This window comes from Lepus europaeus, chromosome 5, assembly GCF_033115175.1.
Source record: "Lepus europaeus isolate LE1 chromosome 5, mLepTim1.pri, whole genome shotgun sequence".
In the NCBI taxonomy this organism is placed as follows: Eukaryota; Metazoa; Chordata; class Mammalia; order Lagomorpha; family Leporidae; genus Lepus; species Lepus europaeus.
In genome coordinates this window covers 63,258,338-63,280,742 of record NC_084831.1, presented here as the reverse complement: position 1 = coordinate 63,280,742, position 22,405 = coordinate 63,258,338, and the positions used below count along the sequence as shown (strand labels likewise).

At 35.9% G+C, this 22,405-nt stretch overlaps 1 protein-coding gene across 3 annotated transcripts; it reads left to right on the top strand.

Moving 5' to 3' along the window:
• Nucleotides 1–5,519: 5,519 nt before the first annotated feature.
• Nucleotides 5,520–22,405, top strand: ZRANB2 (zinc finger RANBP2-type containing 2). Of its 3 annotated transcripts, XM_062191541.1 has the most exons (11): nt 5,521–5,830; nt 7,953–8,005; nt 8,090–8,198; nt 9,238–9,320; nt 12,452–12,528; nt 13,010–13,144; nt 14,153–14,325; nt 16,492–16,578; nt 18,780–18,938; nt 19,968–20,042; nt 20,591–20,678. In XM_062191541.1, exons 1-10 carry the CDS (start codon nt 5,775–5,777, stop codon nt 19,999–20,001), a joined length of 966 nt encoding a protein of 321 aa, XP_062047525.1. In that variant the 5' UTR covers nt 5,521–5,774; the 3' UTR covers nt 20,002–20,042; nt 20,591–20,678. The 3 variants fall into 3 exon arrangements, with proteins under 3 accessions (XP_062047524.1, XP_062047525.1, XP_062047526.1); XM_062191540.1 differs by lacking the exon at nt 19,968–20,042 and having other exon boundaries at nt 5,520–5,830; nt 20,591–22,405; XM_062191542.1 differs by lacking the exon at nt 20,591–20,678 and having other exon boundaries at nt 19,972–20,042.

The following is a 22,405-nucleotide window of genomic DNA, read 5'->3' as shown; positions in this document are numbered from 1 at the left end:
AAAAGTGAATTTTTTTAAAAAGTAATTACCAAAGTCATGGGCCCATGTTAGGTATAATAATTTATTGATAAAGATTTGGAGCAAGGAAAGGTTTACATGACTGTTTACTGTCTTCAATGCACATGAAAAATTTCCCTAGTTTCTAGGAATCACCTTTTTAGTTCTTTATTGTCAAAGATACCATTCCTAGCTAATTTCAGCTCTCTCACTGCAAAGAAAAGGTAGAAACACTTATTATTCAAATGGCATGGCTTTTTAGAACCTTTACAAATCGAAACAATATAGATTTTTCTTGCCTCTACAGTTTCCTAATGCCATTTATTTAATGCTGATTACATCATTATTCATATCACTGCACCATCCATTGTGCTGCCTGTGAATACTGGCTTCCAGTGATTTTCATCATTACTGTGCTTTTTTGATGATGACCACAAACACTAGTCTTACTGATAAAAATGCAGAAAAATGAAAATGATTATTTGTTTTATGATGTTAAATTTATCATCTGGAATTTTATAACATTTATTCAGAGAATTAGAGACATTACACAGAACATATCTCCCAACCAGATCTTCTCTTGAACCATCATGGTCTAAATCATTGCATTCCTAAAATGTCATCTTTTCATCTTGACTGTGATCCCGTCTTCCACACATGATTACCAGTAGTGAGGAAAGGCAAAGGGCTCTAGGCAGATCAAGAAGATTCTGATTTGGATAAGCAATGCTCATTACTTAATTAACAAGCCTTAAGCCTAAGCCCGGAGAGTAAGATGTTGCCATGATAATTAAAGGGAAGAAAAGACAGGGATATTTCTATAGTCTTGAAAAGACCTGGGATGGTATAAGCATAGCCATGACATGGACTGTCTGACATGCAGTGTTGAGTTTTCAGGGTGGGGTATGACAGCTCTAGGTGCCAACAACAGGATGAGGCAGAGGTCCTCAGGAATAAAGGTCTCCTGCAGCTACTTGTGACTTCCTTGGGTGCTCTCCACCAGAGGGAGCTACTCAGTCTGACCAGAAACAGGAAAAAACCCATGCAAGGGCTGGCTTAGGTAGCTCCAGTCCAAGCATAGGCAGTGCATGGTGGGTATCATCCTGTATCCAATCTTGGTGAAAATCACACTGAAAGCAGCCAATCAGCAAATGAAAGAAATTCTGCACAGGTCAACAAGAGCTTTGGCTTGCCACACCATCCTCCAGAAATCTGCATGACCATACAGGTTTAGGCCACCCAACAGGTGCCATTTCTGCACTCCTGGGACACTGGTGTTTCCCTCATACATTGAGAGGGCAACATGATAAGGAAGGTCCCTGAAAGGGAGAAACAGGGACTAAAGAAAATAAGAAGCAGTCCAAGGTTAGAGTCACCCAAATCAGCAAGCAACACAAGATTTCAGGCTACCATCATCCAGGATTGCCCCATAAAAGAGTACTGGTGACCTGCAGGAAAGTTAGAGACACTAGAGGCAATTTCAACATTTTCAGGAAGGTTTTCAAAGCATGGATGGGGTAGGACTGTTTTGAGCCCTGCTGGCCCGAGTCTAAGGGCAGCATTGCTTCTGATGTGTGTTTTGCAAAGTACGAGGGAAAGATGGTCTGAAGAAAAGAAAGAAATAGTGTATGCAGAGCAAATCTGGCAAGACAGAGAGAAAGCATGCTGTTTGGACACAGGGTGGCATCCTTGTGCTGACTCTGTGTTGCATCCTTGCCCTGGTATTCCATCCAAAACCCTCTCTTTATAATTCCTACCCCTCTAGCCTTTTTCCTGGTTCCAGCCATTTTATTTTGCTTTTTCCTTTGTTACATAAACGTAGAGGGAACCTTAATACTATATCCAGAACCAGATTCTTGACTTTGTATGCTCAGCAATTCAACTTGACCATTTCACCAGAGCTAATTAACTTCTTGGGTACCAACATGTTAAGACAACCTGTAAGAAATGGATATGCACCTCAGAATACCAATTTTCTGATCTATAAAGAGAGCTTAATCTAGAAGAAGTTATTCGGATAGTTTACTCTGGGTATTTCACCATGGTAAATAAAGTGTATTCAAGGGAGGAGAAAAAGCTGCCGGCGCCGCGGCTCACTAGGCTAATCCTCTGCCTTGCGGCGCCGGCACACCGGGTTCTAGTCCCGGTCGGGGCACCGATCCTGTCGCGGTTGCCCCTCTTCCAGGCCAGCTCTCTGCTGTGGCCAGGGAGTGCAGTGGAGGATGGCCCAAGTCCTTGGGTCCTGCACCCCATGGGAGACCAGGATAAGCACCTGGCTCCTGGCTTTGGATCAGCGCAGTGCGCCTACCGCGGCAGCCATTGGAGGGTGAACCAACGGCAAAAGGAAGACCTTTCTCTCTGTCTCTCTCTCACTGTCCACTCTGCCTGTCAAAAATTAAAAAAAAAAAAAAAAGGGAGGAGAAAAAGCTATGGATCTTGGGGTTGTTAGTTGAACAAACAATTAGAATAGACAATGAGTCATTTTGAGAAATTTTTCCAAATTAGGATAGTTGAAAGAAATTCTTCTCTATTTTACGAGTATTTCTCTTGGAAAAATCAGTTGTAGTCCTTCAGTTCAAATAACCTGTTCTGATATTACCATATATGTCCCAATATTTTTTTCAGTTACCTTACACTTAGCAGAAAGGATTTTTCTTTTGACATGATTCTCCCAGAAAAGTTTTACTAACCACAGTCGGTTAACTTTTTAACAATAAATACATAGTATTTTCTAGCTCTAGCATCTATTATTCTTCTTGTCTCTTTCCAATCAATATCTCTTTCAAAAGGGTAATCACTATCCAAGATTAGTTTTGTTGCTTTTGAACTTCATGTAAATGGAATTATATAGCATGTGCCACTTTATTATTGGCTTTTTCAATTCAATATTGCATTTGGGAGTGACATTCATCCTGCTCAATATGATTGCAATTCATTATTCTCACTACTATATCTAGTACTCCATTGAGGAAATACATTAAAATTTATTTTTCCAGGTAACAATTTATAAAGGTACTACATAGCAATTTGGAAGCTTCCAGTTTGAGACTATTATGACCATTATTTACAGCCATCCTTTGAAATCCCTGGGGAGCTGGTACCAGGACCTTGGGTGGATACCAAAATCTGAGGATGTGCAAATCCTTTTTATAAATTGGCTTAGTATTTGCAAATAACATGTGTGTCTTCTTGCATGCTTTAAATCACATCAATATTACTAATGTATAAAATATGTAAATTCAATATTTTTATATATTAATTATATTGTTATATTGTTCAGTAATTGACAAGTAAAAATGTCTTACAAGTTCAGTAGAGATACAACTACTTAACTACATTTTCTATCCATGATTGGCTGAACCCACAGATACGGAAGAACATCTGTATATGTCTACATGTTCATTTTTGTTGGGAATATTCTAAAGAATTTCAGTTTCCAAGAACATGCACATGTTCAGATTTAATACACTATGACATTTTTCAAAGTAGATGTATCATCCACCAGCAGTGTATAAGAATTCCAGTAGGTCTACAAGCTCTGTGACACTTGGTAATGTTTGAATTCTTAATTTTAGTTATTTTGATGGATGTTTAGTAATAGCAAATTATGGTTTTAGTTTTCATTCCTCTGACTTGCAGTTCCAAACAAGATATGAAAAGTCAATCACCACCTATCTTTCTCAGTGATTACAATGAAAGATACAGGATAAAATAAAAATAAGTACCTTTGAGAGAGTTCAAACTTGGAAAAATAATCTTTGTGTTTGCTTTCTTGTTTTCTCTGAATTTTGACCTAATGACTAGGTGGTGGCAGCACAGGCAACAGAAACCTTGTATTTCTGGCCAGCAGAATGAGGAACAAGGACTTATGTGAGCCAGAAGTTTGTGGGGAATACTTAGCTTCCCCCCACCCTGCTTCAGTTTTCCCTCCCCGCCCCCAACTGAGCATTTATCCAAAGATGAAGACCTAGTCTTGGACATCGACAACACCTAGAGAAATTCTATCTGACAAAGGACCTGAGAAAGGAGGTTTCTATGCACAGCAGAGTGTGGAGGAACTCCTCATTGTTTTTCTTTTTCTCTCACTACTTTGCCCCAAGGTATGTCCTAGTCAACAACTGCAGCTTTGGCAAGCAGCTAACTCCAAGAGAAACCTTGTATTCCTGGCAAAATGACCACGAAAAGGGGTATCTTGAAAGACAGAGTATGAGAGCAATACAGGAAGAGAGACCTGAAGAAGACAGTACCTTAATTCTACATGTGGAATCCTAAGTTCTGTGCCCACACCAGAACTGAACATGTGCAGGATAGACACAAAGAGCACAGCAACAAACCTGTGAACTAAACTACAGTTTAAACTATTGTTCAAGTCCCTAAATAATTCCTTTACAATGTATATCTACAGGATAGACTAAAGCAGCATAGCAGCAGCATAGCAAAGATTTCAAAAACTGAACTGACATGAAACCAGTACTCACAGAAAGTGAACTTGAATTTGCTGTCTGAACCAAATTGGAGTGATTGCTTCCTAATAGAAAACAAACAAACACATCAAACTCTCCAAAGGTTTTTAACAAAACTCAAAGACTATGCAATACAATATTCAAAATATCCAAGATAAAATCCACGATTACACAATAAAAAGTACTAGAAAAGTGTGACCATTTCTTAAGGGAACATATAATTATCAGCTGCCAATCCAAGATGACCAAGATGTTACAAGTCTCAAAGCTTTTACAGCAGCTATTTTAACTAGAAAATAATTAACTCCTCTCCTAGATACATGTTATACCCCAGATCACTTGCATTTATATATCAGAATCCATGAATAATGCTCACATTAGTGTTGTTTGTAAAGGCAAAATCTGGGAAATCAAAGGAATAAATTGCTACAGAAAGGAATATTACCAGCATACAGAAGTGAAAATAAAGGAATTACAGCTACATGCAATGACATGCAACCAGCTAAGATTAACTTATATGTTGACTGAAAAAAATACATAATAAACTATCCTTTCAGAGATCCCTTATCAAATTAAACATACATGTAGTGCACATAAACTAAATTTTTACAAAACAATGGAATAAACTCAAAATGCAGGAGTTTTATCTTTGGGAGAAAGTAGCAGGATGGGAAGAGAAAAGATGTTGGTACTTTTAACAAAATTGGTTCTGAAATTATTGGCTGGTTCCCTTGAGCAAATTACTTACTTCTGTCTATCCATATACCAAAAAAAAAAAACAAAAATAGTTTTCTAAAGGATAGCCCACTTGCATGATAAAAAAGTGCTGTCCTCTCCCAACAAAACATCTCTCAAACCTTTAACAGCCCAACCCACCTCACGCCCGAAGGCAAACTAGGAACCGGCAGTTCCACGCCCCTGAACTGATTAGTCACTTCCGCCTCTGCCTTCCTAGCTCCGCCCTCCTAAGCGGAAGTACTTTTCTTTTGGGTCCTCCCGCCAGTAGGGGGCTCTCCGAGGCTTCTAGTGCCACGAAGGCCTACTGTCTGGGCTGTCTCTACGGCGCCTGATAGTTTAGCCGTAGAAAAGATTATTGCATTTTCACTTTTCCGTCAGGAAATACTCTCACAGGCACCTTACTTTAAACAATAACCTTCACATTCAACCCTGGCCTAGTGTCCTCATTATCAATCCCTGTCGCAGTTGCAGGCGGGAGTCAGGCGGTGTGAGGACAGCCCCACGGTGCCGAAAGTCCCCTTCCCGATTCCTCCTGTGAAGACGTAGCTGCGGCTGGCTGAGGTGGTGGCGTTCAAGATGTCGACCAAGAATTTCCGAGTCAGTGACGGGGACTGGATTTGCCCTGACAAAAAGTGAGTTCATGACGGGGTTTTGGATTGGCTCTGGGGTTACGGGGGAATTCTTTCTTAGGTCGGTTTGGCATGATCTATTTTTCCGATCATCGGATCCGTAAGCCAGCCTGAGGCGACGAACCGCCGCTGCCGGCGGGAGGAGGCTCCCATCCTCCTCTCGAAAGGGCTTTCGAGAGTCTTTGTTTAGGCTTATCGCCAGTGTTTCCTCGGCATTTTCTTTCCAAAATGGCCTGTATTTAGGGTGCGAGATGGCCTGCTTTTTTGCCCCTACCCCCCACGCCCGCCCCGGGCCAGGTTTCGGCGATCAGGAAATCTCCGTCGGGCCCAGCTTGGTGTTGGATCTCCCCACGTGACTTTGGGCGGCAGAACTGGGTTCTCTTTCGCGGAAAATTTTCTCTTGCTTGTGCCTGTCCTCCTGCTTCTTACAGTTCCCGTTGTTTTGGTTTGGATTCTTAACCGCACTCTTCTGGTGTACGATTTACCACTTATTTCTCAGACCCTGCCCCTTTTGGTTTTTCTCATTTTTTCCCCCCTTCTTTGGTCTTTAATTTCTCCACAAAAATTGAGTTTTTCGCCTCAGTAGTACCCAAAGGCAAGAGGCCTGGGCTTTTATATCCGCGCTGAATACGCCTGCGCACGTGTTAGCGGCTCTGCTTTTTTGACATTGTTGTTAAAGCCAGTGTGCTTTCTTTAATTGTCAGTCACATCTTACAGGAGGGTGCACAAATTCGAAAAGCAAAAAATGCTGAATGCTTAAGGCATGCTAAAAAAACAACTTTTTTTCTTATCTCTAATCACAGATAAGAGTGCATAGTAGGTAGTAAACAGCAGATATTTCCAAGGAACCTGGGTTAAGTTCCAGTACTATTACTTTCAGACCTGTGACTCCAAGTAGGTTTTCATTTTTGCTTAAAACTAGGAATAGAATCATTTGCCTTATGAGTACATGAAATAAAATGGATGACTTGGCGATGGATTGGAGCATAAATTCACTAATTGCTAGCTATTGCTAGTTTAATATTGTTATGAAAGAATAGAAGTTATTTAGCGTTGCTCTGAGTGGTGAGACATGAAAACACGCAGAAGATGCAGATCAAGTTCTGACTTGTGTTACTGGTCACTTGAAGGATAAGAGAATTTTGTCCTTAATGACGACACACCGGAAATTTGAGATAAGACTCCAGGAGAATCCATTTCAACTCAGTTACAAATGTAGGAGTAGAATCTTGCTATTATAACATGTATAGATCCAGGAGAAATTCTCAGAAAAAAATCTGAAATTATTTGTATTGTTAAGTATCATTCCTTACTGTACAATCTTCATTTCATTCTAGTGTAACATCTTAAAAATCAGTTTCTAAAAATTTAATCATCACATGTCATTTAGATCGTTTAACATGTTTTTACTGATAACGCACATGCACTATTAAGATCATGCAGGTGATAATTTTTTAGTTTTGTCTTTATTGAATATAAGCATGAAATGTATTATTCCAGATGTTGAGCTTACTGATTGTGGTAATTTCAGGTTTTTTTCAGCTAGGCCTCAGAGGTTTGATAAATACTTCATAAAACTCAATATTTTAAATGATTATTGAGTCTGTATTTTTATTTAATACAATTTATCTTCTTTTCCATACCATCCTTCCTAATGCCTTTAGTGTGTGTTTTAATGTCTGCTTATTCCATCAAGAGGACCTCCCTGATTTGTCAAGTTTGCTCCAATTGGTTCTTCACCAAGATTTTGTATTTCCTGTGTAACACACACACACACACACACATATATATAATACATATATGTATATGTATTATTATCAAGGGTATCCCATTATAATGGTGTGCACAAATGTAGGGGATATCAAGACAGAGATACTAAGTGATTTAATCAGAATTACTTGGCTAGTAAATGCAAGGTGAGGGTTTCTTATCTTGGATTTGTGACTCCAATCTAATAATTGTTTGTCTAAATTATGAAGTTTTCTTGTAGTTAACATTAAAATAACATGATTAAGATGAATTTACAGTTTTGGGTTCCAGGTTTATAGTAAACACACACTGAAATTTAAAACATGTATAGGTTTTTAAAGACATTTCTGTAAATACTTTTTATTTTTATTTTCAGATGTGGAAACGTAAATTTTGCTAGAAGAACCAGTTGTAATCGATGTGGTCGGGGTAAGTATTTATGGAAAATTCTATTGATATTGTATATATAGATCATTTATTTTCCCAGATTCTTATTATGTCATCTTTTTTCAGAGAAAACAACTGAAGCCAAGATGATGAAAGCTGGAGGCACTGAAATAGGAAAGACACTTGCAGAAAAGAGCCGAGGCCTATTTAGTGCTAATGACTGGCAGTGTAAAACGTATGTGTTTTGAATTGTTGGCCACTCTTTCTTCTGTAATAATGCATTGAGACACTACTTGTTAATATTACCAGCTCTTAGTAATTACATTGACAAGCCCACATGCACTGTTAAATCAAAAGTCTCTTAGTCTGTAACTCTTTAGTAGAGCATGAAAAAATTTTAAATTCTATTTTTCATATTTTAGTATTGTTGTATAGAAAAAAAATAATGAACTAACAACTAAAGGTAATATCAAAGAGTACTAAGACCTACTTGTTAGTATTGAAAAAAATCTCAAAAATGTTTAACCTCCATCGTTAATGTGAAGTACACCACAAAATTCATTTTGTTTTGTTTACAAATTTTAGAATCATAAGTTATGTGCCATAAATCTGTTTTGGTAGATGTTTTTAACACTTTACTTTGCAGTTTAGATTTAATTTTGTATTTTTTTTTCCATCTTCCATCTTGTCTGCTACACAGGGCAAAATCACAAAAGGAGCTTACATTAATTTCTGATGTTATAAATGTTAAATTTTCCAGCAACAGATTAAATTATTGGATTTGTAATGCTATGGATTTGGTGCTTTATCTGATTTCTAAGAAAATTTTTTTTTTGGAGAGAATAACCTTCAAGGTGAACTCACAGACTGAGAAATTAGTGGATCCTTTAAAGTGATATTTTTCCCTAAGGAAGCAGGATAATTATAGTTATAATTTGTCATTTATTTGTTTTTTGGTTTTTGTTTCCATTTATTACTTAAAACCATCGTGCATTCTTCATACTATATGGTTATTATTCATACTATATAGTTATTATTCTCTGCCTAGGTAGTTCATTTCTCTGTTGCAACTCATACTCTTTAGACCAGTGTACATTTTTTATTTAATAAACATTTATATAAACATTTTTAATGTTTAATAAACTTTAATAAACATAATAAACATTTCTTTATGTTAGTGATCTCATCCTAGTTTTCATTTTAAAATTCTGAAATCTCTAAAAATTAAAATTTTTCTGGTATTATAACCTCTTATATGTTTTTCCTGTCTGAAGTTGCAGTAATGTGAATTGGGCCAGAAGATCAGAATGTAATATGTGTAATACTCCGAAGTATGCTAAACTAGAAGAAAGAACAGGTAAGATATGACTACATATTAACTTAATTTTTAAAGGAACTGAAAGTTGTTGAATTTAATTTTTTCACCTTCTCATAAGAGCACAGTAGTGATTGAAGAGTCACTGTTCTGCCCCTATGTTTTTAACTGAGATTTTCTTTTTCCCTACACACAAAAATAATGCTTCATGTGTGTGTGTGTGTGTGTGTGTTTTGATTTTTTTAAAATTTGAGAGGCAGAGAGACGGGCAAACAGGCAGAGCACTCCTCTGTCTACTGGTTTACTCCCGAAGTGCTTATAACTGCTGGTGCTGATTTAGGGTACATATTAACAGGAAGGTTGAATTGGGAGCAGAGCCAGGACACAAACCCAGGCTCTTTGATTTGAAATACGCATGTCTCAATTGGCGTCTTAACCAGTAAGTCAAATGTACACCCCAAATTATTTGCTTTATAATTTCACAATTTATAAAGAACACTGTTAGGGTAAAGGGTACTTTGTTTTTTGTTTTTGTTTTTGTTTTTGTTTTTTTTTTTTTTTTTTTTTTTTTTGACAGGCAGAGTGGATAGTTAGAGAGACAGAGAGAAAGGTCTTCCTTTTTGCTGTTGGTTCACCCTTCAATGGCCGCTGCTGCCGGCGCAGCGTGCTGATCCAAAGCCAGGAGCCAGGTGCTTCTCCTGGTCTCCCATGCAGGTGCAGGGCCCAAGGACTTGGGCCATCCTCCACTGCCTTCCCAGGCCACAGCAGAGAGCTGGCCTGGAAGAGGGGCAACCGGGATAGAATCCGGCGCCCCAACCAGGACTAGAACCCGGTGTGCTGGTGCCGCAAGGCGGAAGATTAGCCTGTTAAGCCACAGCGCCGGCCCAGGGTACTTAGTCTTAACAACTAAAGGGTATTTGGTTACTTTTAAAAATGTTCTGCTTCCTACCTGCTAGTTTAGTTGTTATTAACAATAGGGGGGGCTGCACTGTGATGAGGCAGGTTAATGCCCTGGCCTGAAGCGCCGGAATCTCATATGGGCGCCGGTTTCAGACCTGGCTGCTCGACTTCCGATCCAGTTCTCTGCTGTGGCTTGGGAAAGCAGTAAAGGATGGCCCATGTCCTTGAGCCCCTGCACCCTTGTGGGAGACCCAGAGGAAGCTCCTGGCTTCAGATCAGCCTAGCTCTGGCTGTTGTGGCCAACTGGGGAGTGAACCAGCAGATGGAAGACCTCTCTCTCTCTCTCTACCTCTACCTCTACCTCTACCTCTACCTCTACCTCTACCTCTACCTCTACCTCTACCTCTACCTCTCCTCACTCTGTGTAACTCTGACTTTCAAATAAATAAATAAATAAATCTTCATTTAAAAAAAATGGTAGGGTAATAACCATTTTTCATTTGATAGCCCAGTATGACAAAAAGTTTAAGGGCACCTTTATTCACCTAAAGCATAAGCCATAATTCTCAGACTTGCCTATGCATTAGAATCATCTAAGAAACTGTTTAAAAACATAGATTCCAAAGCACAGAACAGTTGAAATTCTTTGGAGGTGGGCCAAAACTATAGATTCGCTGTTGTTTGATAACCATTGACCTAAATAAAATAGCCTATCATTGGCATCTATGTTGTCTGTGATGAAAGGGAAATATTTATCTAATGGAATATACTTTTCCTAGTATCAGCATGTAGCGCAACCACATTATTTGTATACTTAAAATCTAATTTTATATCTCAGTTGCTCATACATTATGTAATGAAAGTCTTGTTTCTCAATTATAATCACCTTGTCAGATCAAAAGTTGCCTGTTTCCTTTTCCTCCCTAACTTTAGATCACCCTCAATGTCTGTTTAATTTATGGGAATTAGAGGCCCTCTTATGAACCCAGCCCTTCCAGACTGCAACACAGGTTCTACTCCTCTTCCTTTTTAATGAATTGTCTCACATTTGAAAACATACCCTCATGTTTTGGGTATTTTTTTTCTTTTTAACCCTCAAATTTTATCTATTTTCTGGAAGCAATTTTGCCTTTTTTGTTAATTTGGTACATGAATGCTTTCTGACAATGGTCTCCTAGTTTTTCTTCCTTCACCTCTGCAATGTAGACATTTCCCCCCCATACACCTGGTTCTTTTATTCTGTCATCCTCTTCTGCCTTATACCTGAATGTTGAATTTCCTCAGAGCCCTCTTTTTTTGTTTTCTAAATAAGGTCTTCAAAGCGCCAAATTTTAGTAACCATAGCACCCAAATTACTTCTCCAGTTCAGACTTCTTTGACCCATATATCAAGCTCCTTATTCAGCATAGCCATGTAAATGTCAAACTCATTATATTCTACTGAATTTGTGGTTTTCCCCCTAGGACCTGGCCCTCTTCCAGTGATCTCTTTCTCATGATTAGTACCACCTACTACACAATTGTTACATAAGCTGAAAACCTAAATACTCATCTAACCCCCCTATAACTCCTATTTTGTCTCAACCCAGAGTCTTCCATTGCAGCCCCAGCTGAAGATCGCTAACATCTTGTCATAGAAAAGTAGCCACCCAGCTAGTTTTTACATACTCCCTTCTTCCCAACTGGGGCCAGAGGTGTTTTGTTTTCCAAACTCAACCCTTGTTTTTAAGGCTTTGGATTGCTTTTACAGTAAACCCAAGTATCTTTAACAGATTAATTATAATCTCAAAAATTTTTTTCTCTGTTGACATTCTTCTTGATCTGTTTCTTGACTCCATTAGTTTCATTATGGCAAGAGCTATAGTCTAACAAACTGAGTCAGAATAGTTTGTATTTGATTGCTTCTCATGGAGTGGCATGTGTCCATGCCTCACAGAGTATTACTATAAAATTCAGAGGGAGGTCTTGTTAAAGCTTTGTCATGGCAGAAGTTTAAGGAAATATTTTTCACCCTGACATTCCATGAAATACCTAAATCAAAGGAAATTTTGAAACTGAAAAGAGCTGCAAATATAGCCATATGACTTAAAAGCTTAGATATCTTTGAGATTGTTTTCTGTGTTGATTTTTAATTTTTTCTTATTAAAGACTGTAACTAGATTTGTAGCCTGACTGATTGAATTGATTTACTCTTTTCTCTGGAAGTGATTTAGGCATGATGTTTTGCTATTTAAATAGGATGTCCTAGAATAACAATCTGTGCCCTCTTTATAGGCTATGGTGGTGGTTTTAATGAAAGAGAAAATGTTGAATATATAGAAAGAGAAGAATCTGATGGTGAATATGATGAGGTAAGCTATATATTGGTGAACAGATTGAATACCAATGAGAAAAACATCTTAGACATATACTCCTTAAAAGCCAAGTATTAAAATGTATATGATAAGTAACAGTTTAGAACTGTTACTTTTACTGGAATTTATAAATTTACTGGAAGCTATATCTGACAAATAAAGTAAATTTTAGAAAATACATTCATTTGAGGCCAGTTTTGTAAGCACAATGTGTTAAGCTGTTGCCTGCAATGCCTAAGAAAGCACTGAAAGTTGGCCCAAGTACTGGTCCTGCCAATCCACATGGAAGACCTAGATAAAGTTGTAGGCTCCGGGCCTCAGCCCTGGCTTTTGAGGAGTGAACCAATGTATGCAATATTCTGTCTGTCTCTTCTTTCTCTGTCACTCTGCCGTTCAAATAAATAAACCTTTAACCAAAATGCATTGATTTTAATGTGTTTTTAGCTGACAAATATTTTTGAAATTGTTTTCTCTCTAGTTCGGACGTAAGAAGAAAAAATACAGAGGAAAGGCAGTTGGTCCTGCATCCATATTAAAAGAAGTTGAAGACAAAGAATCAGAGGGAGAAGAAGAGGATGAGGATGAAGATCTTTCTAAATATAAATTAGATGAGGTAAATGATTTCCTTATCCTATTTCCTCTTTGATTTGTACTGTGACACAGATACTTTAGAAAACTTTGAAGAAGGGATAAAGATACATTCTACGTGTTCGTTCATTCATTACAAAGGTTTTAAGCTTTCACTCTACTAAACTTTTTATTCTAGAGGATATTTTAGTGACCAAGACAGTACCGCTTTTCTTCTACTAAATTCTAATGGACGCATTATATAAATCAACAAGATAATTTACATAGCAATAATATTATGAGGACATGATATATGTAGCAGATACATCTGCTATAGCAGATAATTAGAACAGCCACTTAGGTTTTAGTGGCTGGACTATTTTGAGGAGGTAAAACTTGAGCTGAGACTTGAATGATGGAAGAAGCCAGAAATAAGAGGTAGGGTTGGAGCAGTCATACACTGACTGCTGTGGTTGGTTTATAGCTGGAAGCTGTGAGACTGATGATTCTCATAGCACCCACTGTTAGGTCTGGTGATGTTAGTTTTGTGAGGTTAGAGGGTAAAGTCCTATGATCTGGCTATGTAGATCCAGATTGAGGGTACTTTGGAGCCTTGAAGAAACAAAACAACTAGCCTGTTTTTCAGGATGACAACTCAGGATACTGAGATACTAAAAGGGCATAATGTATTTCTATAGTTGAGGAGAACAAGAGGTTTTTATAATGTAATAGAGAGAAGGAACAAAGTTCTGAACTAAAACTAAGCGTGGTTGATTGAAGGACTTTTAAGAAGATGGAAAATTGAAATTCTCGACAGCTAATTTCGTAGTGCATACAATAGAAAATGAGCAAATGAGAATGACTTCCAGGTTTATGTATAAATTATTTTAGCTGTGATGAGGAATTTAATAGATGAATTTCAGAATTTAGAATGAATTTTCTCTGAAGTTTGGTGATACATCCAAATGGAGATGCCCAGTACACAAAACTGTTAATCTATCTTAGTAGGTAACATAAATATCTAAATATTTGAATATAATTGAATCTTTGTTAGGATGAAGATGAAGATGATGCCGATCTCTCAAAATATAATCTTGATGCCAGTGAAGAAGAAGATAGTAGTAATAAAAAGAAGTCTAGTAGACGAAGTCGCTCAAAGTCTCGATCTTCACATTCACGGTCTTCATCACGCTCATCCTCCCCCTCAAGTTCAAGGTCTAGGTCCAGGTAAACGGGTACAGGTCAAGGGTAACACCAGTCAAAATGTCAGTATCTAACTTCTTTATTTATGAATTTTATTTTTCTTGATGAAATAAACTTTATTTAAAGATATTCCAGGCACCTTTTATAGAGTTTTTCATCTTGGTCCCTTTCAAATTATTGGCTTTATTTTTAGAAATGGAAAAATTTTATTGTGAAACATGCTATTTTAGCCTCATACCTTTTGTTAAAATAGTTAAAAATTCAGGTAAATTGTTACATATAGGGGTATTTAACTACCTAAATAGGTAGCCTGCGTTTAGAATTTTTTAAGTAAAGATTTCTCATTCAAGATGATAAACGTTAGTACAGAAGTTTTTTAGGCAATAATGAAATCATTGCTTGTTATATAATGTTTCAGTAATTTATTTTGATATGAATAGTCTAAATAGCAAATTCAGCCATATTTATTTAGTTAATACTCATAATTTTGAAATGCTCAGGAATAAATTAGAAAACTCAATTGATGGTGTCCCTGAATATTTTTTTTTAATTAATTTTTTTTTTTAAAAAAGATTTATTTATTTATTTGAAAGTTAGAGTTACACAGAGAGAACGAGAGGCAGAGAGAGAGAAAAAGGTCTCCCATCTGCTGGTTCACTCCCTAACTGGCTGCAGTGGCCAGAGCTGTACCAATCCAAAGCCAGTGCTGGAGCCCAAGGACTTGAGCCATCTTCCACTGCTTTCCTACACCATAACAGAGAACTGGATCAGAAGTAGAGCAGCTGGGACTCGAACCGATGCCCGAATGGGATGCCGGAACTGTATGTAGCGGCTTTATGCCACAGTGCCGGCCCATTGCATTAAGTCTTAAAAGTTTTGTTTATTTGTTTGAAAAGAGAAGTGACAGAGAACTTTCATCCACTAGTTCTCTGTCAAAATGTCTACATCAGCCAGGACTGGACTAAACAAAATCCGGGAACCCAGAATTCCATTTGGGTCTCCCATGTGGTTGTCAAGGACACAAGTATTTAAACTTGTATCTGCTACCTTCTCAGGCACATTAGCAGGAAGGTGGATCAGAAGCACAGGAACCAGTATGGGATGAGGACATACCAGGTGTTAATTTAACCCACTGTGCCAAAACTCGAATATTCTTTTGTATGGTAATATGAGGGTAATTTCAAAAGTGTGTAAAAAATATTTGATTAGTGCAAAAAGATTTTGAAATCCATGCATACAAGAAATCTTTAAAAAGTTGATGAAAAATGTATTATGCAAAAACTGAATGAATAAACTTATTTTTTAATTCATTTTTTATAGGCTTTTTGAAGTGCTTATTTAAAATTACATATTTTCTAATTTTATAATAAAAATAAAAAATTGAGAAAGAACCTTTAAATACACAATATTCTCTTGAAAACCCTATTTACAGTTTTGTGATACCATGGGCAATGAAATTTAATCATATTCAGGAATAAAATATTAATGAGCACTTAACAATTAGGTATTAATTGAGTACTAGAAAGCCTAAAGGCTTAAAAGAGTGACTATATAATTTTTAGGTACTGTTGTAATAACGTCTTACAGGTTATTGCTTTATGGGACAGATTAAAGATGTGAGTTAATCAATTCTATTTTTAGTTGTGATTTTTAGACTTCAGATGAACAATTATCTCTCCTTGTGCCCTAGTTGTATTTTCCTTTAATTCTCTCTATTTGACTAGACAGAAAATACATACTAGTTATTTATATGCCAGCATTTAAAGCTTCTTGCTAGCTGGACAATAAATAGAAAGGGTTTTATAAAAGAAAGTGATGCATTCCAGAGAAATTAAATAAAATCTTAAGCATTCTGTTTTCTGGGGTATTGTGGCCCTCTGTGCCTTATAATTAATTGTGAACAAAAAAAAGTATTCAGTGTCTGTAATAAAGTGATAATGCTCAGTATTTACAGTCTAGTGATTATAAGGTTATTTACCCAAACTTGGAAAATGACAGTTTTTTAACTACCTCAAGTTCTATGATTTAAAGTTCATTTAACTTTTAAAATAATGCACTTTGAAAACATCTCTACTGTAGTTACCTTTTTATATGAAAAATGAATTCTAATGCATATTTTCCTTTCAGTCTTCATATCACAAAGCTCACTTAAGTGGTCCTGGAAAAAAAAAACCTTCCATGTTGTTCCAGGTCCCGTTCAAGGAGTTCTTCCAGTTCGCAGTCAAGATCTCGTTCCAGTTCCAGAGAACGTTCGAGATCTCGTGGGTCGAAATCAAGGTGAATGAGGTAGCATCTCTCTGTAAAGCAGAGAGAAAAAATATTTAAAGGCTGCAGGTGTTGCTGCTTTTTCCCCCTTATTTTGCTTCTCTTTGTCAATTTTATTTTAGCATTAGAAAATTAATGCACTTGCCTCAGCTTAATTTTCTCACCATGAAATGTTTCCATTGCCAACAGTGTGCCTAGACATTCCCATGATTGAATTAATGTGGCTATTTTGCAGTCTGCAAGGTTGTTTTGGTGTAAGATGTTATGAAGTACAAAAGTAAAGGCAAGTCTTTGTCACCAAATCTCTAGTGTATTAAGATTATGTTTGGAGTACTTCAAATAAAATTGGATATCCTAGTAAGAAAAGGTTTAACTTTTACTTAAAGGGAAAATGAATTGTGCCTCAAAGCAGGTTTTGTTTTGGAAGACAGTTTGAATATTTGCAGAAATAACTTTGCCATTTGTATTAGATATTTTAGGGAGCACTGTAAACATATTTTTCTCCCTGTGATTTGGGGCAGAAGATTATATATAGCATTTGTATAACAGACATTACCCTTTTTTAAAAAAAAAAAGATTTATTATTTTATTTATTTGAAAGTTACAGAGAGATAGGTAGAGCCAGAGAGAGAGAGGACATCGATCTGCTGGTTCACTCTGCAAATGACCACTATGGCCAGAGCTGAGCTGATATGAAGCCAGGAGCCAGGAGCTTCTTCCAGGTCTCCCTCGCGGGTGCAGAGGCCCAAGCATTTGGGTCATCTTCTGCTGCTTTCCTAGGCCATAGCAGAGAGCTGGATCGAAAGTGGAGCAGCCAGGACTCTGTTGCCCATACGGGATGTCAGCGCTGCAGGCCGGGGTTTTAACCCACTTTGCCACAGCACCGACCCCCACTTTTAAAGCTATACAGAAGTATGGTTGGTTAACTTAGATAGGATGTAGTTTTGAGTGAGCATTATTATAAACCTCTAGGTTTCATTTAGTCAGATCTGTACTGGGAAACATAATTTATAATTTGTAAAGCAAATGAAACAATAGCTTTTGCTGTCAGAGCTTTTTCTGCTTAGTCAAAATATGCTCGTTTTGCTTTTAAGTTAATTTATTGATGACCTAAAGGCATAAAAGGAAGAAAATGACTAAAATTCCACCTGTGTAGAAATGCATACTGAAGTTTAATGACTCTTGGTAAAAATCATTATTGGCTTTTTTGAGTCATCTATCTAGCCTTTGAGGGGAACTGCAATTTAATCACATTAGTGTGAAAAGAATGATAGTCACTCGTACTCATTAAGCCAATACAAAATACAGAGCAAGTCTGTTTTTTTTTTTTTTTAATACTGTGTATTAATATTTTAGTCCTTTTTAGTGCTTTGTAAGTGAAACTAAGTTTTGGTATTCCCTTTGGAAACCAATATAATAAAGCTTTGCAGAAAAGCCTTCATGTTCTTCCCAATTTTTATTGCTTATAACTTTCCAAAGAATTCTCCTTTTGGGCTTGCTGGTTTTATTTTAAGCCCAAAGGTGAATTTTTTGGGAAGTTTGGGCTAAATTCCTTCAACCAAAATATATAAATGGTGAAAAAATTTGCATTTCAATATTTGCACATTATTTCTATTTGAAACATGTGAATGTCAACACTTCATACTTCATGAATAATGGTCTTTCATAGACATAAGTGTTGTAAATATAAATCGGGTTTTTTAGTTACTAATTTTTCTTTGAATATTTAGCACTTTAATAGAGTTACTGTTCTTTCTTGTTCTTGACCATATCCCTGGTTTTTCTATAGGAGTTTAACTAATGGGTTGCATAATTCTACAAAGAATGTTTATTTCCCTAAGGAAGTTGTATAGAACGATTTCTAAACACAAAGTCATGCAAATGTAATTACTGCTTGTTGATTTTGCTATTTTGAAAAGCCCTAAACAAACAAACAAAAAAAAATTATTCTGTGTTAATACAGTAAGCTGTGTTCAATTACAAATGATGAGCACTTACCTTAAAATCTTAAAAAGACATGAAATTAAAGTAACTATTTAAATAGAATGTTTTCATGGTTGATCCAGAAGTCTTCCATTGAGTAAGCAGTAAGTATTCCTTCTTATAAAATAAAATCTTATAAATATCGTGTGTGTTTTTGGAGCTGATAACTAAACAGTTTTCTTCATTTCTTCCTTTAATAAAATGTTTGATTTGTTTCTCAATCAATGAAGATCCAGCTCCAGGTCCCACAGGGGCTCTTCTTCCCCACGAAAAAGATCTTACTCAAGTTCATCATCTTCTCCTGAGAGGAACAGAAAGAGAAGTCGTTCTAGATCTTCTTCATCCGGTGATCGCAAAAAAAGACGAACAAGATCACGGTCACCCGAAAGGTTTGGGTTTCTGTAGAAATAAGAATGGGTGTTCTTAAGTGTGTTTAATAAACTAAATTTCCTAGTCAGGGGTTAGATTTTTATTACCCCTTTTGTTCCAATTTTAAATTGCACTTTTCACCTTTGAATTTCAAAAAAAAAAAAAAAAACATTGTTTAGCCTTTGTACTTTGATCGGGTTGTTTAGAAAAGTTGCAGACCCAACCACTCTTATCCTTTTATTGTTTAAACTTTTATTTTCATATATAATTATTATAGCCAACTCTCGGTTATTTCTGTCTTTTAAGATTGCAATTTGGAAGCTATATGTTGAACTAATTGATACTTTTTCACACTAAATAGTAGAAAAGGTAGGAATTTAGGGCATTTAATAGAAGAGTTATTTTTCTCAATGATCTCATTGAGAATCCATCCTCATTTAACATATGTATAAATAACATTTCCATGGCAAATTGTTTCATTCCCTTTTTAAGGAAGTCATTTCTTACAGCTAATTCATTTATCTTGCAGTCTTAAATCTTATTTTTATTTTTTCTTAATAAGGATCTTCACTGGATTACTTTATCTGAATTGACATTTTTAAAATCTGGAAAGGGCAGTTGTCATCTGTCATCCTTTTTTAAAACAGGCTAATTACCAAATTTCATTAAGTTCTCTTGGTTCTCAGTGCTTAATTTATAGTCATTTTAAATGGCTTTATTTATTTGTAATTGAAGTATGTCCATATCCTTTTAGCATGTGAAAATGATTATGTAAAGTATAGTTATTGCTATGTTCAGTAGTAGGATTATCTCATGATACCTACTGGTACAGACGTTTTGCTTTTTGACATTTTTGGAGTTTAAATAATAAGATTACACACAATGCTGTTTCTATGCATTTATTTCTTTGTAGGAAAATTACTCTGTACTTGAGTGAAATTTCATTCTGTTGCTTTCTTGCCACTTCTGCAATTTTTTATCTTAGCCACATATAATCCCCCTAGTTTGTTGTCATCTAAACTTAATGAACATGTTCTCTATTCCATAAGCCAGGTGATTGGTGAAAACACTAAACAACCCTGAGCCCAGGGCCAACCCCTACGGAACACCACTACTTTACCCAGGTTGATATTGACTTATTCATATTAGCTGCATGAATATAACCCTGTAATTGTACGATCATCTGTGTGACCTAGATTTCCAAAACTTAATTATTTACAAATATATTTTCTTTTACACCATGAGAAGCCTTGCAGTATGTGTTTTCCATATAGACTTATTACACTTTTTTACAGTATGTCACAGAGATTGGTTTAGTCACACTTCCATTAGCAATTTTAAATGCCTTTGTTATAGATGGTCTATAATTTTATACATTTTTGCAAGGCTTTCCTTCATTACCTTAAATAATTGAGAGGTGGCTATATTTTGAAATGAGAACAAAGTTTTAAATTGTGGAAGCTTTTAAATTACAATTATATTATTACTGGGTTCAATCAAAGTCTGTAAACACCAGATAATTTATGTGCATAAGTTTGTATCTTAGTTTTTAATTATTCTTTTTGCCAGCTTCAAGGTGATTAACTTTTTTTATGTTTTCATAGTCTTAAGAATGATGCTGAAATCTAACTCGAGCTTACTAGATTGCTTACTTTTTCATTATGTTTTACAGGCACCACAGGTCATCTTCTGGATCGTCCCATTCTGGTTCCCGTTCAAGTTCAAAAAAGAAATAATGTATTAAAATTTACATCTTAAAAAAAAACCAGTGCAGTGCATGAAACATAATTTTTAAGAAGTTGGTGTCTTACTTGGTCAGAAGTGCTAAATCTGCTAGTAGAGGTGCATGTCTTTCATTGCTTTTCAGGACAATACAGCTGTGTTTATTTGTGAAATTAAAAGTAAATTGCATTTTAAGCCATAATGTCCCCAAATAGATGCTCTATTTATTGTTCATTATTTACAGCCATTTGCTTCATTTAAAACCATCTCAGCTATAACAGAGTACTTTGTTTCCTAATTTACATTCTTTTTTTGTTGTTTTTGTTTTTTCACTTCTAAATATATCCTGTCTGTTGGGTTACCTAGGCTTGCCTGAACTTTCGGCTCGGAGGCAAGACTGGTAAACTAATTGGAAATATGTTTATGTTAATCTGAAAAAAGAAGTCAACTTGTTTATGTTGTTAAGCCATGTCTAAGTCATTCTTACCAGAAAAAAAAAGTTAAACTAAGTAATAAAACAGCCAGTTGCAAATTTATTTATATTGAAATTCCCTATTCTGAGGGTGCCTTAGAATCATTGTCTTATCCAGCTTTACTTTTTTGCACCATCACATTTACTACAAAGCAGTCTTGTAAATCACAGAAAGAGAAAGGTGTTACTCTTTTCTTTTTCTGACACACAATTTGGGGCAATAAAGAAAGTCTAATAGTTCATCTCTTTTCTACTGATATGGTTGCCTAATAGGAAAAACATCTTTCAAAATGTTTGTCTTAAATAAATCTGAGAAGCTTTATGTGATATCTTTTAAAGCTCCAGTTATCAAAATACATTAGGATAGAAAAGGCTAAATCATAGCTAATAAGCAAATTGAAGAAAGCTTTTGGAGTATATTTCTGTTTGGGTTTAAGCCCAACAGATATTGTGAATTTAAGCCAGCATTTGTGTTGAGCTATTTAAACACATTGCATATAAAGTTTTCTTCTGAATAACAAATGAATGCTTATTTCTGCATGTTGTAATCAGAAATCATTATTTTTCTTATCACTTGAAATAACTTATGGCTTAAAATGCTTTCAGAGTTTTTTATTTCCCAAAATTGAAATCTGTTCACTTGAGCTTCATTTTGTTTTCTGGTTTCAAAAGAATAAGATTTCTCTTAACAGTATCTTCAGTGACAATACAAGGTAAGTATATTAAGGGAAATCAATAATTGTGCTTGGGGGCTTTTTGCGCTGATGTATTGCTTTCTTTTTCCCCATAACATTGTCTGCTGCAATTTAAATAAAAAGTAAAACATTTTAAGATATTTAGTAGACAGACCAAAACAAAATTATATTCGTTTTTTATTTTAAAGCGAATGTGTTTCTGTTCAAGTGATCTAAAGATGAAAGCAAAGATATGTAGAAATATTTTGATAATATTTTTACAATGAGCTTCCCCATGTTTTTTATGTTTTAATTTTCTTTGCTATGTTTACTGTAGGTTGCACAAGAACTCTTACTCTCTTGTAATTGTGCCTCAGACTTTTTGAAAGTCCACCTTCTAAAATTTCCCAGATGATCTAGATTCCAGTTGTTACCATTGGTTTATTCTTGTGCTTTCTGTATTTAAAACTTTGGCTGTTCTAAGCAAGTGCAAGGTTATAAATTTAGCTAATAGTAGTTTACAGACAATTCAGATGATTATGGTTTCATTTGGTTTAACTAAGTTGTACTAGTTCATTTCTTAAGGAAATGTAAATAAAGCCTGTGAGTCAAGCATCAA

What these genes read in the sequence shown, in the direction of transcription:
- ZRANB2 (XM_062191540.1), top strand. Translation starts at nt 5,775, where the DNA reads ATGTCGACCAAGAATTTCCGAGTCAGTGACGGGGACTGGATTTGCCCT. An exon ending in CTGATGGTGAATATGATGAG is followed by an intron (nt 12,529 to 13,009) that starts GTAAGCTATATA and finishes TTTTCTCTCTAG; the next exon opens with TTCGGACGTAAGAAGAAAAA. An exon ending in TCTCGTGGGTCGAAATCAAG is followed by an intron (nt 16,579 to 18,779) that starts GTGAATGAGGTA and finishes CAATCAATGAAG; the next exon opens with ATCCAGCTCCAGGTCCCACA.